Source organism: Pempheris klunzingeri, chromosome 3 (genome assembly GCF_042242105.1).
Source record: "Pempheris klunzingeri isolate RE-2024b chromosome 3, fPemKlu1.hap1, whole genome shotgun sequence".
Classification (NCBI taxonomy): Eukaryota; Metazoa; Chordata; class Actinopteri; order Acropomatiformes; family Pempheridae; genus Pempheris; species Pempheris klunzingeri.
Window position 1 is genome coordinate 20,581,505 of NC_092014.1, and position 17,735 is coordinate 20,599,239.

General features: G+C 42.8%; 1 protein-coding gene across 1 annotated transcript; it reads right to left on the bottom strand.

The window, feature by feature from the left end:
• Nucleotides 1-871: 871 nt before the first annotated feature.
• Nucleotides 872-16,869, bottom strand: LOC139223194 (dynamin-2-like). Its single transcript, XM_070855171.1, has 20 exons — nucleotides 16,466-16,869; nucleotides 13,677-13,750; nucleotides 13,061-13,210; nucleotides 12,782-12,985; nucleotides 12,187-12,285; nucleotides 11,756-11,916; nucleotides 11,463-11,605; nucleotides 11,230-11,365; nucleotides 10,753-10,820; nucleotides 10,228-10,366; nucleotides 8,339-8,425; nucleotides 8,128-8,198; nucleotides 6,949-7,003; nucleotides 5,268-5,378; nucleotides 4,896-5,005; nucleotides 4,691-4,802; nucleotides 3,751-3,918; nucleotides 3,365-3,591; nucleotides 2,111-2,350; nucleotides 872-1,887 (listed from the first exon to the last, which is right to left on the bottom strand). Exons 1-20 carry the CDS (start codon nucleotides 16,624-16,626, stop codon nucleotides 1,818-1,820), a joined length of 2,586 nt encoding a protein of 861 aa, XP_070711272.1. The 5' UTR covers nucleotides 16,627-16,869; the 3' UTR covers nucleotides 872-1,817.
• Nucleotides 16,870-17,735: the final 866 nt, after the last annotated feature.

Here is a 17,735-nt window from a genome sequence, read left to right on the forward strand (position 1 = left end):
GATTTTTTTCTTCCATTTACTAGTTGATTCATCTATCCCCAGTATTGGCAAGCCAGTATTTCAGTAGTACTTGAGTAGGCAAAGAGAACGACAGGTGAACATTGATCTGTAGTACATTAAATACTGAACACAGGATACCAGCTTTAGTCTGGCCACAACCATATATCATAATTATCACCAGTCCTGCATTGTTCCCCTCCTTTAAATACAAAACAAAGCATTGACACTTTCAGGGATGTACATAAAGTAGGAAACAGCTCTCAATGGTACAACCGATCCTCTAATGCCAAGTTCACCTGGCAGAGCAGGCGACAGAGTCCAAGTCGGCATCTGAGTTTCCTTCATCAGTGGTTGGGACGAGAGGGCACTTGTGGAGGTCGCCTGTGTGGGAAGACCACGAAGAGAAAACTGTGATAAGATTTCCAGTCAGTGTGTGATCAGAAGTGGCAGACACAGCGGGGAAGGAACAGATCTCTAGAAAACAGGAGTAGCATTGCATACCTTTATTCATTCCTGCCCGTCTCCACAAGCAACGAGTTACACTCTCTGTACTATGTGTTGCCACTGGCAACCACGGTTACCATGGTAACCCACAGCTCCATCATACAGTGCGGTCATGCCAGCTGCACTCAGAAAAGTGAAATATTCTTGTTCTGCATGGCCGTCTCCATTCCACTGTCATGCAAGTCAAAAGGTCTTAACCTGGACCAGTGATGGCAAGAACACGCACTCTATGTTTCTGCTGTCTGGGCATGGAAACGGCAGATCGAACAACAGATGAGACGAGATGAAGCGCAGCGGAGCATGAGAATTTGAGGAAAGAAATGAAGTGAAGAATATCTAACAGTAAGAACAAGCAGAGGCCACCACACCTTCTTCTACTCCTTTATTCAGTCCATCACTAAGTGCACTTTCTGAAAGAGAGGCCGTTTTTCTTACATGATCCTTTTTTTTTACTATGGCTTTTTAAGGTGGTAATAAGTAATTACAAAATAATGTGTGCTCAAGGCCTGGAATACAGATTTCACCAAGGATGAACAGTGGTGGGAGGCAACTGTCAGAGGATATTTGGGTGAGCAAGGTCACTCTTATCACTGCATAATAAACTGCTGCAGAGCTTTCTCCCAACACCCTTCTTCCTCCTCTGTCTCATTTTTAATTGGTCAACAAAAGAGAAATACCAAAACCTAACTATACTAGAAGAAAACTCGTGATAAAGTAACTAGCCAAAATACTGAAGCATACAAATTCCATTGGTCAGACTAATTTTAATGAGCTCACTTGACGGCTAACTTTGAAAATACCGACAATGAAGAGAAAAAGACTTTACCAAAAGTGCTGCTTACTTAATGAGGTGCTTAGTGTGTAAGATTACTGACAGAACGTTAGCAAGAATACAACTCACAAAATAATTATTTCTAAAGGTGTTGTCTTACCATTATATAAAGGTTATGAATCATATATTGTTTTAAGACCTGTTTCATTTCAAATGAAACAAGCAAAATTCAAGATGACGTCCTGGTTCATAACTTCAACCAAGTCCAAAAAAATCATTAAATTTATCCCTTTTCATAACACTGAATGCAGAATATTTCATCATATACTTTGTTAAAAAACGCTACCTACTAACAAAGTCAAAATTACATACATAATGCTTCTGAAATGCACAGACTGAAACAGCATCAGATTACCAGTTACAGTAGGACAAGGTCTGTAGTTATAGGAATATACTTGAGAGAAAAAGAATGACGATCTCTGCTTAAGAGAAATATAAAATGTAAACAAAAAGAAGGGTGTGTGTGTGTGTGTGTGTGTTTCTAGTCAAGCAGGGAGGGCTCTGAAGGACGTATGACAGTGGGTCGGTTGGGAGCAGCTGGTGGTCTTCTGCTGCAGGGAGAAAGAGGAGGGGAGGTATTGGGGGCGGGAGAGGGAAGAGAAGAAACATGCAAGGCTAAATATCATCAGATAGTCATGCACCAACGATTCCCAAACCACCACAAGCCACAACATAAATACAACCCTTCACCAGCAGTCTCAATTTTCCCAGCAACTGCCACCAAAATCCTAAGCCATAAAACGCGTCAGATTTTACGTGTGTGCACTATTTTACCTGGGAATCCCGGGCGGAAGTGCCGGAGGCACGCGGGCTGGCCTGGAAGGGACAAGAGGCACAGAGGCATCGCCTGCATAGCCCGTTTGGCCGGGGCCGGGCCGAGACGGCACGGGCGGTGCGCCGAATGCTGGTGAGGGATTGAGAGGGGGCGGAGGACCTGGGGTGGGCCCCCTCACTGCTGGAGGTCGGCTGGGAGGAAGCGCTGTTGCTGAGGCCGGGCGGGAAGCCGGTGGAGGACTGAAACAGACAGACAGGATGCATCAGACGTTACATATGTGTTATGATAACACAGCAGAAGCCCAAGAAGAGGTTTTATGTAGTTTTTCTTGGGAGAATATGCAAAAAGTTTGATTATAATTAGGATTATATGCTTAAATGCAAGTTTATATTATTGCAATTCCAGTACATATTACTTATTACTGATTCAGGGGACAGCTGTTTGGGTGTTTGTATGTGATGCTGAATAAGTCATAAAGTCTTCGATATTACTTTGGTCTGGATAAGATGCACCATTTTTGTGATGTGCAGATCTCCAAATAAACAATCCTTAAAAGATTTCCTGCTTACACATAACCTGGAGTCAAAATCAAGGCAAAATAAGCAGTTTCAGAAGTCTGAGAACTTGTAAAATATTAAAACATGAGGACCTTTTTGAATAATAAAGTCATTTGTATGTTTTCAGTTTTGCAATGAAATACCTAAAAGAAATAATATAGTTATCCTTTTTTATAAGAATAAATGTATATTTTCACCTTTGACATCAATTAGGACTGGGTATAGGTAGTCCATACCTTCAGTGTATCAACTGAAATAACCCGATACCATGTAGTATCCAAACTTCCCCTGTCAAACGATACCTTCAATCTTTTTAGTACCCATACTGAGAAAAACATGACTATCTGTGTGGTTTCGCACACAGCTGGTGTTCTCTATCCACTTTCACTTTAATGGTACTGGCACTGTAATTTCTTAAACGCCCAGCCCTAACGTCAGTCACTATTACACACTATGACATTTAAACATTATGGTTATATATCGTTTCAGAGACACCTTGATACAGATGCCTTAGATTTGTGCTGCTGAAGAACTGTGACCAGGACTCAAATCAAACATGCACCTGACAATTCAAAAAGCTCCCTGGTGCTCTCTGGTGGACAAACTACGCAATGGTCACACTATTTGTAAATGATCATGTCTGTGCTGACACTGTTGTCAAGTTACTGGCTAATACATTTGTGTCATGCTTGTTACCTTGGTTCCTTGGCAATCCAGTTGTCGTCTACTGGTGGAGGCACTGGAGTAGAAATAGTGGTGGTGCTGATGTCTCCTATGAGGACCAGGGCCTCTTTCAGAGCATGATACATCCTCAGCATCTCATCTCTCCTCTGCGCCTGCTCTGCCGACTCCTCCATCAAACTGCCCTGGTCCCCGGCTGAGTACAGGTAGGCCAGCAGCTCAGAGTGGATGAAGTCCTTTGCCTGGAGATGGGAGAGAGAAAAGGAAAGGAGGGACAGTTAATAAGACTATATAGGAATCTGATCTCATTTTTATATTTACCATAATTCTCTAGATCTGAGAACTCTTAAAGTTAAAAGAGCAACTAATGGACAGAGAGACAGATAAAGCAGAGGACATACGCTGTTGATCATAAGGTGCATGATGGTCTTGGGCATGAGGTCTCTGATGGACTTGTTGACGATGCCGATGTACGAGTCCACGAGATTGCGGATGGTCTCCACCTGCCGTTCCAGCTGCGGGTCCATGGACACGGTGTCGCTAGAAGTTATCGCTTCCTCGCTGTCGGGCTGCCAGAGGCCGAGAGAGAGAAGGAGATGTGAGGGATGCAGAGGCAGAGATGTAGAGATGCTTTGTTTGTGTCAGAGGGGGCTGTTAAAGGCCCTGAAAGTCTATTTTCTCCCTCAGATTGTTACTCTGAGCTTAAGGGCTTTACTTTCTGCCAAAAATTGGGCCAGTTTTAGTTACTTCACACGTGAGCAATCTCTTTTTGTGTTTTTGATGTAAGTTTGAAGTGGGCGGGGCTCTGCTGGACAAATGAGATGTCACATACTTATGAGCACCAATCAGGATGATGCAGTATTTGGATCAGACTCTGATGGCTGTTGGTAAATAAGAATACAACTTTCAAATTAAACTAAGTAAATAACAAATAAAGATAGTTCTTAAACTTATATAAACTTGTATATTTTTAACTATGTTTGAAGGATCAACTACAGATAACAGGTGTTTTTGGATCGACTAAACACATTCAGACGCACCAGTTCTTTTACAAATGCTGGATGTAAAATATTTAGTAGGCGACCTGAATATACAAGTGTGAAAGCTGAACAGAAGAAAGCTGTGGTCTGGATATTGGATCCCCAGTGTGGTCCAGCAAGGAAGCGAGTTGAATGAGCAGCTGCACACAATGTGGTTGTTTTAACTGGAGCTTAAAGCTAAGCTTACCCAAATATATGCATACAGCCGACAGATCTCTCTGGTAAACATATGTCACAATGTGCCAACTCATTTAAAGAAATGCTGCGATCCTTTGTAAATGCACAACGGAAACTTGTTTACCTGGTCTTTCTCTGGGTAAACACCAGCTCTGAGGAACGAAGCCTTCCAGCTGTCGACATCTTCCTGAGTGTCACATGCCAGCTCGATCTGACGCAGGTCTTTATACACATTCCTGTAAGACACGAGCACACACACATTAAAACCAGAGATTAGAAGAGATGAACACCACAAACATGCTTGATTTAAAGGATCACAGCATCCACACCTCTGTTCAGTATTGAAGATGGCGAAGACATGTTTGCTGGACATGAAACCCTTCTCCACATCTCTCAGCTTCAGGTTGTCAAGGGGCAGCATGTACTTCTTCTCTTTCTCCTGAGAAAACATGCGGTGATGTAATAATCAGTATAAAGGAAACAATAAACCATCAACTCACTTCAAAAACACCAGCTTAACAGAGCAACAAGGTACAACAGGGAATATTTCACAGTTCTGTAACACATCATGACTACGGTGTTCACATCAATAACTCAGTAATTATTTTACAAGTCCTGGAACTTTCGTTTTTGAAAATAATCCCAAAGAAAAAAACAAACTATGCATTCGCGTGCATTTACTGTCCCCTAAGCAGTCCTACCTCCTCATCTTTGTACCAGGAGAGAGACTCAGCAGTCAGGACAAACCAGTAATCCTTGGATCCACCCTTCATGATGCTGATGTTGATAGTGAGCCAGCCTCTGCGGATCACCTGCACACAAGAGTCCAACACTTGACTAAACTACACACCTCACAATAGGGCTAGTATGTATCTACGGCGAGCAAACTGTATGTCACAAATATGGAAATGCAGATAATTCAAATTACAGCACAGCAACAGCCATGCAAGTGCAGCAGCATTCTTAGTAAAAAGAGCACCGTGCAGTCAGATCAACCCGTACCGTATGATCTGAAAATACACCACAAATGTAAAAACTAAAACTAAATGACAGGCTCCAATGAAAAGTCACCTTCTCTACATCCATCTCTCTGCCAGCCTGACGCACAGGAGGACAAAAGGAACAGACACACACAGATAATAAGCAAACATATGTAATACCCCAGACTGGGTGGTGTAATCATGAATGTATTATAAAGAGTCGGAGAGTCAGCCGTGCAGCCAATTTGTCCCAGTGGAAAGTAGTGGTGCTGCAACAAAAGATTCCCCAGAGGCGTAAAAAGTATTTTGTGCTCAGACCACCATTATAATTAGGGCTGTCTGAAGGCACAGACGAGCTACGATGTGACCTGGGATCAGCTGTTTTTCTGATACAGTATCAGCTATGAAGCCGGAAGTTTGTTTCTGGAGAGAAAGCTGTCAAAAACTGGTGCTTCGTTAAAACACTGACTGTGCCGTTCAGAGTGGTGCAGCCGGGGGCTTGAATTAATGATATGACAGCGAGTGTCAGTGAGCTGCTTTGAGTTTCCTCAACAGATGTTTTACTGATGAACCACATGTTTAAACTGCTGCTGGTGGCTCAAAGTGTCAACAATTGTACAAGAGAGTTTGCCTTAATCCTTGTTACACATAATACTATAGGTCACTGTACAAAATATTACAGGAATTATCAATGAAAAGCTGTGATCCAGGTTGTATTTTCTTAAAGCAGAGCCATTCAGCAGACAGACATCTAATGTTTGCATGTTCTTAATTAATTTGAACGTAGGCCTACTTAAGGTTAAGTGTGTGAAATTCCGACACTGCGTGGCAGAGTTTGTCCTTGCTGAGGAGTCAAACACACTAAGGGATATTGTTATGTTCATTTCAAATACACTGAGGCCTGTGTGTGCTTTTCAGTACAGTGATAAGCTTGTTTTTTTGTGTGCCAGCAGATCACTGAGAGAGAAACTTGGAAAATTCCGCCACCTTGGTACATGGTATCCAGTTGTCATGATACATCCATGACTGTAACTCTTTCACTTCCCTTTTCTTCATCTTGTTTCTTGACAAGGTCTGAGTGACCGTTGGCCCCCCCCCACCCACACAAAGAGGAAGTGACAAGTGGAGATGCAGGGGGGCACGGTACTTACAAGAATCTCTCCCTGGGCCATACAAAGGAGGAAGAGGAGAGGAGAGAGAGGAAAGGGAAATAAGGAGAAAAGACAAGAGGGGCACAGACAAGAGTACGTAAATGTGAAGCAACAAAGGGCAACAATGACAGGAGACACGGGCTGAGACAGAACAGGAGATAAAGGCAAACAGCAAGAGAAAGCAGCTGCTACAATGCTACAGTGGTGTGAGGGCTTTCTATAGAGTGTGTCTGTTCAAACAGGTGAGTTACCTGGTTCGGCATGACTCTCTTCTTGGTGGCGTTAGCAGCAGTTCTCTGCTGGGCACTACAGGAGAGAGGTTTGAAAAATAATCTGATTCAAGGATGGAGGGATATCTGAACAAAACCACAATATTATTTATACATTTATGATATCATGTTACCTACTACATGATTATTCTGTCCATTGTTTTCTTAGTTAGTTTGATCTATAAAAAATGGCCATGACAGTTTCTCACAACACCCAAGATGTTCAAGTTAGTGACATATATGCCGAAGAAAAAATGACTTCTCTGTAATCTAATAATGGTTGATGATTTGTTTTCTGCCCATTGTCCAAACGATCATTCCAGCTCTACTCTCTTTTAACAAAACAAAAACTTATTTAGTTGTCTCAGTAATGTGCAATGTATCATATAAACAAGGCAGAATAGTTTTTCACAAAAAAAATCAAACAATTAAACAGTAAATGCTTCAGATGCTTTAAAGGTGCTTTAATTTTGGCCCATTCACAGTTCTGTAATAACCAAATTTAGACGGCTACATTTGTGTATAATATGTGTTCATGTTACGAAAGAATATTGGCCAATACACAGTATGTGGGATTTAATAACTCTCCAATATTAACGTTAGTGTGACTAAATTCTAAAAAATGTTATTTTATTGAAGTTTAATTTCTTCCCAGCACTACGAAACACTTTAGAAAATTCATCTAGAAAGGATGATGATCTTTGTTCACATTTGACTTATTACACATACACCTACACATTGACTGGACGTCAAAGACAAAAAGACTTTTATTGAGAGTGTCATGCAGCACCTGATGATTACTATGCACCCAATTATTCTTTTCAATTAATAGTTCTGCCAACAAAATATTTGAGAATAGTGACAAATATCCATTATAACGCCCCAGTCCATATAGTCACATTGCTTGTTACATACAGCCAATGGTCCCAAACGTGAAGACATTCAATTTACTTTCATATATGATGAAGAAAAACCTCACATTTGAGACGAAGAAACCAACAGGTCTTCTTTGAAAATCGAATAATGGTTAATAGAATCATGTCAATCATCTAATAAGAATTAGCTGATTGACAGAAATTAGAGCTCGAGGAAATCTGAAGATAGACCTCCAGGTCTGCTCCTAATGAAACTCAGTACGAAGTGTCTGAAGTTATGTCTTACTTGGCAAATCCAATGAAGTCCTCGTGGTTAGTGTTGATGTAGGACAGCTCAATGTCAATCAACAGCAGCACCTGAGAGGCAAAACAGTGCACGTACTCTGTTCACAGAGAAGTGAAACTGCACAAATGAACAAGTAAGCTGCATCTTCCTCTCTCTGTCCATCCCACACACACACACACACACACACACACACACACACACACACACACACCTGGTCTTTGGTCTTGCTGTCTCTCTCTCTGATGTAGGTGGTGACGATTCTCTCGGTCTCTTCTCTCAGTCGAGGGTACGATCCCAGCTGCAGTAACACGCACAGAAAACACACACGCGCACACTGCTGCATGTACCGTGATTACAGGACACACACACACACACACACCTGTGCAGGCTTTCACCACTGACTGTAACTACACAGTATAAACACAAACACGAAGCAGGACATTTGACACGTACAGACTGAGGAGGCATGCACTGACGACTGCCATATCAGCTTGAGATTTCTCGCCGGCTTTAGAAGAAACGGCGGATTAAAAATCAGCATTAGCATTATATCATCTCAAGCTGATAGTGAGCCTTTACAAATCAGGGAGGAATCGGGGAAAAAAGATCAGGGTTAAAGGATGAAGAGGTGAAGATTGGGTGGGGTCTGGTGGAGTCTTGTGAGGGATCCTTTATTGGTGTCAATGGTGCGGAAAAGAAGGGTGTATCAAAGGAAAAATAAGCACAAATCTCCCTTGACAACACGAGGTAAAAACAGCCACTTCTGCGCAGACAAATTTCTTAGTGTAAGAGCGGGGATCTGATTTGATAAGTGAGGCAGGGTGAGGAGTTGTTACATAAATCACCAATCAGTGCTGATGGGGTAAGTGGGCTGGTAGGGGTCCAGGATCAGAATGGGAAAGAGCTCTGTTAGATTTGTCATTAGGGAGAGAACCACAGGGGTAAGGAGGGTGGGACATGTGAGGGGTGAAGACTTCCAGCAGCGGTGAGGGGTAACGATCAACAACACTAGACGGTGACACATTAAAGTCTCTCTTCTCCTTTCTTCGACTGCTCTCTTTCTCTGTGTTCTCCCCTTCACTCTCTCACCTTTCAGCCCTCGCTCTGTATTCTTCACTTTTTAATCTGTTCCTCTGTTCCTGTTTTACCTTTTCAGTGCACTTCCTGATCAGGGCGGCAAGCTCGGTGACAACGAGGTCGACACATTTCAGACACGGGTCTTTCAGCTTAATGATCTGCTTTTTCACTATGGCCTCAAACGCCAAGTCTGGGGTGAACAGGCCTGTCCTGCGGTGAGGCATCGTGGGAGTTGGAGGTTTAATGTCAGGTGAAGGAGGAGGCGGTGTAGCGGGGATCATGATGAGGAAAGAGGGAACGGTGGTAGAAGAAATGAAAGTCCAAGTTGGATGGAATAAAAAAGAAAAGGGAAAGAATGATGAAGATTTAGGAAGATGAGAAAGAAAAAAAAAAAGGTATTCAGTTAGTTTTATTTCATGTACAGAATAGAAACAAGCTGCAGGTTCTCAAAAGTGTTCATTGTAATTTCACCTGCCAGCTCATGTTTATGCTAAAGGTCAATGTACAGCATTTAAGCCATGCTAGTGCCATGACTCTATGGTTGGCAATGCCAGATTGCCCTGTCTAAAATATCCTGACAAATTAGGACATTTTGTACAATGGCATTAGTATTTAGTTAAAACAGCCTCACAGAGCCACTAGCATGGCCATAGACTCTCAGTCTTGTTTAAGCTGTAGTGTAAAAGCCTGCAGCTTGTTTTTTATTAAACCTGTACAGCAACACGTAAAAGCCCGTCTGTTTCTGGCCACACAGCCTCTCAGAGACACCACTCCAGTGTACTGCAGTGCAGCTAGGACATTCAAACATATCCACTGATGTCCAGGAAATCTTCCTTTGAATTCATCCACTTTATTTTTCAATCCAAGATGCCCAATCATGTCCAAAAGCACTGATAAAACTAAAACAGCTGCTTTATTAAACCGTATCAAGCCAAAGTGGCACCTGGCAGCTCAAAAGCTGGCTGGTCTCTGTGGTGTGCATGTACAGGTGTGGCAGCCGGGCAGCAGTCCATGCAGTGATACCTTATTAGTGCACTGTCTGACTGTGTTGATGAGCTCCTGGATGACCAGGTCGATGCATTTCAGACAGGGTTCTTTCAGCTTAATGACCTGCTTTTTCACTATGGCCTCAAACGCCAGGTCTGGGGTGAACAGGCCTGTCCTGAAGGACATACAGACAAGACAGACAAGGAGACATGGAGCAGGAGAGGGGAGGGGTAGACAGACAGACCAATAATGACATGAGCAGGCAGACGCAGAGGATGTCTCAATGAGGAGCAGTGGAAGAAAAACTGGAATGAGGGGACGACCAAAAGTCTAACAAGCAGCACAGGAGACTAAATGAAAACTAGGCACAGAAAAAAAGAAAAGAAAAGAAAGACAGGCAGAACACTTAAAGGAGACACTGGAAAAACAGGACAGACACTGACACTTGACGACAGAGAGACAGTAGGTCGAATGGACACAAACAAATAGGGCAGACATAAAGACAGCGAAGGCAGATGTATGCTACATGTGACGTGCTGTTTGTGTGCCGTCTCTACTTGCCTGACTCCATGGATGTTCTTGATAGCGTAACTGATCTCTTTCCTCAGCTCCTTTTCATCAAACTCCATCTAAGACGCAGTGCAAAGAGAATGTATGCTGACACATAGACAAACATGAGGCCAGATAAGAGGATAAGAGTCTGTGGGTTTGCGTGGCTTAATGAGTGCCTAGGTAGCATAGCTACAGTATTACACACGTATACCACCATCAGCATACCACCGTCTTTCTCCACCAAAGACCGCAACATCAGCAGTATAAAAACAAACCACTCACATAGCACATCGTTATCTTAAACCACCACCACGCTGAGCCACTTGCTTATCCTTCGAAAGACAAAGCTTTACACAGTTAGCAGGAAAATAAACCGGAGCAGATCCTCGCCAAATTCAGTGACGCAAAGATGTAATTTAAATAATGAAATCTACAAAATAGAATGATAATAATCCTGATGAGAATAGAAAAAATAAAACTGGTCACCTTCACCAGCTCAAAGGGAAAGCGCTCATGAAAGATGCGGTTGATCTTCGCTCCACCAGACAGGTTGGAGGTGTCCACCTGATCTCCAGACCCCTCAATGCACTTCTCAAAGTCCACGCCAAACTGCTGCACCATCCTGCAGATTGTACACAGTATACCGGAAAAGTCTTAACGTCTTGAACTACTGTAGTGTGTGTGTGTGTGTGTGTGTGTGTGTGTGTGTGTGTACTGACTGGAGTAAGGCCTTGGTCTTGCGCGTGGGGTCATCAGGGCGGAAGTTCTTGTACTCCTCCACCTCCTTCTCCAGTGATAACAGCTGGCTTTGCAGCTTACTGCGTAACCCTGGCAACGTGTCACGGATGTGGTTGGTAAGTTGCTGTGGAAAAACAAAAGAACATTTAAAGAAAAATCCACTCCGGTCTCTCACTTATTCAATTAATTAATGTAATTAAGTTCAGTGTATGTGTGTGTGTGTGTGTGTGTGTGTGTGTGATCAGGTGTGTGTGTGATCAGGTGTGTGTCTTACCTGATTGAGGGTCTTCTGCAGATGTGGAGTGCCCATGCGTTCTGCAATGTGTCTGTATGCAGGGTGGGACAGGAAGAACTTCCTCTCAGCAGCCAAAGCAGCACTGATGTCTTTCTTCCCATCGATGTCCTTTTGACTGCGGTTCACCACCCCGATGTAACCTAAAGACACACAAGGCACCCACAGAAGGTTTTAAGCCCAAACAGTACAGTGTAATGTTTTCACCATTAACCCAAATCCACGTTTGTTTCAGCTGCTAAAGGAAGACTGAAGACAAAAAGCAGGGCATCACATCAGATATGAAACCAATTATTAAATCACCTAATATTAACTTATCCCATCACCAAGTAAACTAGGTATATTAGGAGCTGCGATTTCTCCACTGGTAATGTGTTAAGTAAAACTCAGGGTGTGTGTGTGTGAGGTCTAACCTCTGCGGAGTGGCAGTAGTTTGTTTTCCAGGATGTCTCGTGCATCTGTCCCCTCGTCCATCAGGTCCAGCTTTGTGATCACACCGATGGTCCGCAGCCCTGAAGACAGCATTATGCTTTAACATTCACATATGGAACAAGGTTCTTATCATGAACAGAAATAACGCCAGTAAGAAGAACCCAGATCATGAATGGAAGCTTCTAAGGACTTTCTTCTAACAGAAGTGTATGCGATAATTTAGTAAAAATGTGAAAGTGTGTGTCAGCAGCGACACCCTACATGTGGTTATTAAATGGTTAATAACATGTTCTAAATAGAACGAACTGACAAAGCCAAAGGTGGCGCTGATTAAATTTAATTACATCTCTACTAATCTTATCTAATACATCTTTGCCACCAGGAAGTCTTTTAATAATGCAGCTGTTAATTATTCTGCCGAGCCGGCCTCTGAGGCCACTGAGGCAAAGATTCATAGAGAGAAGAAGAGAAATAATGCCTGCAGGTTACAGCAAAAAAAAAAAAAGTTCCATTCATTTAGCATGATCCTACGCACAAGCACACGAATTTCCTCCAGGTCTCACAAGGTCCTCTTACCCTGAGGGTCCACCTCTTTGGAGATCTTCAGGGCATCGGAGTTGGCCAGGTCAGTGTTGGCCGGGGTGACGGCCAGGATCAGGCAGCTCTCCTTAGTGATAAACTGCATTAGCATGTCCCTGATCTGGTGCTCGATGTCCTGAGGCTGGTCTCCCACGGCCACTTTAGTCATCCCCGGCAGGTCAATCAGGGTCAGGTTCAGCACTGAGAGAGGGAGGAATCAGTCAGAAATCGGTTGAAAACGTGGAACCTAGAAGGCCGAGTTTGTGTGTGCGTTACCATGAGGGGAGTAGACGCGGAGGTTGATGGGGACGGAGGAGATGCCCTTGTTGGAGCCGGTGATCCGGTCAGTCTCTGCTTCAATCTCCAGACGGACCTCATCGAAGTCCACAAACTTACGTCCCTTACAGTGCAGGAACTCAGCGTACTCTGCAAGAACACAATGGAAGATTTAAACAGGGGAGCGCAGGAGATGGAGACGAAGATGATAACAAAGGGGACAGAGAGGGGAAGATGGAACAGAGAGGGACAGTGCAGGAACTATGAAGGAGTGAAACGAAACAAGTTCCATAAAACATGTTACAATAAGCTATTAGGAATACCGATTTTAAACACGTGTTCAAACATTCATGTGCACATTTGCATGTATACAACTACAGTGTCTAAGCTGTGCTGACGATCACCCTGTGACCAATACATTCACTTTAATTCTTTCACATTTTGTCACCTTTTGCACATGGAAAAAATCCATTCTTTTTTCCTTTTTTTTTAAAATAATTTTTATTAATCTTCTATTATATGAAACTGTTCACTCACTGTACACTCGCCTTTCCTCAAAAGCTTGTATTTAAAAGTGCAAACCCTTCACCAAACGTTTGACTCGTGCATAACTTGCCTACTTTACTGTTAACCAGCTGGAGGATGAGAGGACGACGGGTGACGATGCCAGATCCTCTGGGCAAAAAGTCCCTGAAGGAGAGACAGAGGTAAAGTTTAATACACACACACACCCACACACACACCTCAGGGACAAGGATATCGACCTAACTGTGTCACACTGATATGTCAAATCAAATGTTGCAATAAGAACAAGAAAAATTCAAAGCTCCATCATTCATTTCGGATGAATAATTCAGCAATAAGATGCCTTTTTTCAGTAATTAAATACAAATTGGAGGGAAAAAAGCGCACTAGTGTTTTGTCTTCAAACATTCTGATGTGGGAGCAGTGAATATGTGTCAGCCTCTACAAAAAGAGGAGTACAAGCCCTAAAGTCGATCCCCAGTGCCTGCGCATGTGTTTGCATGTGCATGTGCATGTGTGCATTATTGATGCGAGGCAAAGATTGACTTACAGCCCTATTCATTACAGTGCAAAGAGACAGAGACATGTCTCTGTTTCCCCGTCTCATTACATGCACGTTCATCAGAACGGAAACTCCTGTTCAATAGAATTGTGATCATGTCCAGGTCACTGGCTACACATCTCTCCGGGCTATGAGGATATGTCTCTGTCTGTCTGTCTGTCTGTCTGTCTGTCTGTCTGTCTGTCTGTCTGTGTGTTTGCCAGGTCAGCAGCAAAGACTGCGTTGAGTTTCAGCGTAAGGTAAGCAGGCCACACACACACACACACACACACACACACACACAAAGAAACATAGATACATTTAAACACGTACACACTCCAACACCCTGTGTCTGTCCACTGCTGACAGAGCAGTCAGGAAGTTACACAACAGTGATTCCCATCCTCTTTCCTCATCTCTTCCTGTCACATATGAAAGCACGACATGAATAATATGATTAACAGCAAGACAGTTAATCAGTGAAATCGCTGAGACATTTATCCCGTAAACATTTGCTTCTTACAGCTCTTAAAATGAGAGGATTTGTACATCATTGTACACTAAATACTATTGGCCTTAGTGTTTTGGCTGCTGGTCAGACGTTAGTTCGTGTGGTGCCTTTCTCTGTTTTTCTATCAGTGTAAACTGAGTATCTTTTCATTAGGTCATTTGAAGGCATCATTGTGAAATCTCAAAACCAGTGATTGACAGTTTTCAGATTTTTTAAAACTTTTTATACACTAAACAATTAATCAGTTAATCAAATAACTGACGAAAGCAATAAGAGTGATTTTTCCCTAAAAAAGGTTGATGCTTGAATAATTGTTTGAGGCCTGCAGGCATAAAATCATCCGATCTTTCACAAACAAAACAAAAGATGGGAGAAAAATCCAAAAACCGAAAATTGTGACTTCTTTTCTATCCCATAAATCATTTCGTGACCCCTCACATTAATTTTGAACCCTATTGAAGCGCTCATTGCCCCCACGTTTTGGAACCTCTGGTCTATACGATCAGTCTATACGGAAAAGTCTAAATAGGCCGGTCAGTAAAACAAAAGAAAAGAGTTTACTGTGGAAAGACCCTCTCCGACTAGCTAATAAAGAATAAACAAACTGATCCTCCGTGCCAGAATTACACTTCTGCATGTCAGCAGGCTAATTAACAAACACGAAAACAGCAGAAGAGCCCTCTGCGGGTATCTGGTACCCAGTGTGTCATATACACATGACAGTGCAGCTGGTGACATCACTGATGACCCCAGCACAAACACATCAATGCCCCTACTGTCTCCCCCAGCCACTGCTTGGGACTCGGAGACAAAAGGCAACAGGAAAAAAAGGAGACGTGGCTGCCTAATTGACATTCCCTATCTCTTGGACAACAAGTGAAATCATTCTGACATGTAGACGAGTAAAGTGTTCCCTTCACTTGGAGATAAAAACACAAAGCTGCTACGGACAGCCATGTCTTCTCCCCCTCGCTGTGCTCATGAGTAGATTTTCTGCGAAACAAAAGGGCTGAGTGATTCTTCTCTGCACTGGTAGAAACCCAAGCAGAGACATCTTAACATGCGGCATTTAACGTAACAGCCGCTGTTTGTCAGAAAAGGAGCATTTGGACTCTCCACAACTGCTCATTCAAATTCCTCAAAACTCATTCATCAACCTCATAGAGAAATTCGGAGCACAGACAGCAGGCATTTCTATTGGTGGTGTCAGTGTGTCTCTCCAATAGTCCATCTACCTACTTATCTGTCTGACAATGACCTCATCAAAACTGCCAACAGCAGTTTTGTGCCTCACCCTGGAAAGGTAGAACATTGACCTGACCTATGTAATGTGAGGTCTATAAACATGTATTTACAACCAGCCTCAAGGAAAAACAGCCCTTGTAAATGTTTGACAGAATGGGCCTCGTACGAAGCAGTGACAGCACACATGAGTGTTAGTATTCCTGCGGAGGAAGTTAGATTTGTAGTTGTTTGGATTTAGGACGTGGAGCTCTCGACTAAAGTCGCTTTTAAACCCATATCCCCTCAGTTTTCAACCTCTCTCTCAAAACAGCTGTTTTCTTGCGTAAAATGCGCACTTATCGATCGTGAATAGCTCGGCTCCAAAATGGAAAGAACCCGCTGGGAGAAAAAAAACAAAAAAAAAAAAACGTTACAAACTGGGAGGCACCGACACACAGAGCGCGTAACCAAGTGCTTAGTTGGCGACTTTTACGCAAAGCTCGGCGTAGTTTGTCTTAAAAGAACAGCAACAGCCACAGTCACACAAGTACAACTCACTTTCACAATGTCAGATTAATTCAAGGCTACTTATAAAGGGTACAACCTCCCGACGAAATTCTCCAACACGGAGCTTTTCCCTGCGCTCTGGCCGCCAACGACCGCAATCTGCGGCAGGTCCAAGTTGCAGGTCTGGCCGATGGAGCTGAAGGCGTCCTGGAGCTTGTTGATGAGGGGAATGAGGTCTTCCATCCCCCGGTTTCCCATAGCGGCACCTCGGTCAGCCCAGTGGGCTCTTTCCTGCTCTCTACCCGGTCAAATACGAGCCAAAGGGTCGCTCCAAAGCAAACCAAAAGTTCCCAGATGGCACCGCAGTCTGGCACCGTCCGTGTGGGTTTATTTCATCAAAACGCAGGGACGTCCGGAGTCAAGAGTCTTGACTGCGGTCACAGCGCTGGCGAGGCTGTTAACTGGGTGATTGCATGATAAAAGTAGCCACATTAGACTGAAAACTTCTGTCATCATCCGGTCAGGCGACACCCAGCCTCCGCCGGAGATGGTGGCTCCGCCTCAAGCGTCACTTTCCTCTGTCATTGGTCAGCTGGGCCGTCTGTCAATGTACACAGACATGTCATCGTTTCTACAGCACCGTTTTTGGACAAACTGTGAAATAGAAGGAAAACAGAAGTCCCTATGTATTTATAATAGAAACGACTAAAAAAAAAAAAAAAAAAATTAAATTCCCTAATAGTGACCAGGGCATCAAGCTCACTGAGCAGCAGTGCTGGAGGAAGTATCCAGGCCTTTGACATCAGTAAAAAATACTAATACTACTACTTTACAGGTAAAAGTACTGCATAGAAAATTTACTTGAGGAAAAGAATCTAACTTAAATCAGCAAACTGTGATGATTTTTCACTTGGTTGTTACATTTCATGGACAATTACTCAGTTAATAAAGAAAATATTTGTAAGATGAATCAACAATAAAAGTAATTGTTAGTTGTAGCTTTGGGGGTGTAGGTTTGGTTTTAACTTTGGTAAGAACACTTTTTGTCTATTTTGCTCACTTGTATACAGTATGTATTTTCTCTATAACTGCGCTCTGTAACTATTTTCCAATATGCATTTGCTCATAAATCCTGCCTAAAACCACTTGCATCATGTAATTTTAATGTGATTAAACATGTGTTACATTTTATTCTATTGAGACTAAAATGAATGATTACAATTTTACACATGACAGATTTTCATAACTGTACAAGAAATTTACCTGCAGGTAATGTGAAACTACAACTGCTTGCTACCATCTTCAAACGTCACCTCATAACTCTGACTTCTCTCTTATAAGCTGTAAATCAAAAGTTAAAAGAAAAA

Bases quoted from the DNA above. Each gene is read 5' to 3' on its own strand.
- LOC139223194 (XM_070855171.1), bottom strand. From the start codon at position 16,626: ATGGGAAACCGGGGGATGGAAGACCTCATTCCCCTCATCAACAAGCTC. The intron at 8,426-10,227 runs GTATCACTGCAT...GTGTTACTGCAG, and splicing joins TCAGACAGTGCACTAATAAG to CTGGGATCGTACCCTCGACT. The intron at 5,379-6,948 runs GTAACTCACCTG...TCTTGTGTGCAG, and splicing joins AGAGAGTCATGCCGAACCAG to GTGATCCGCAGAGGCTGGCT.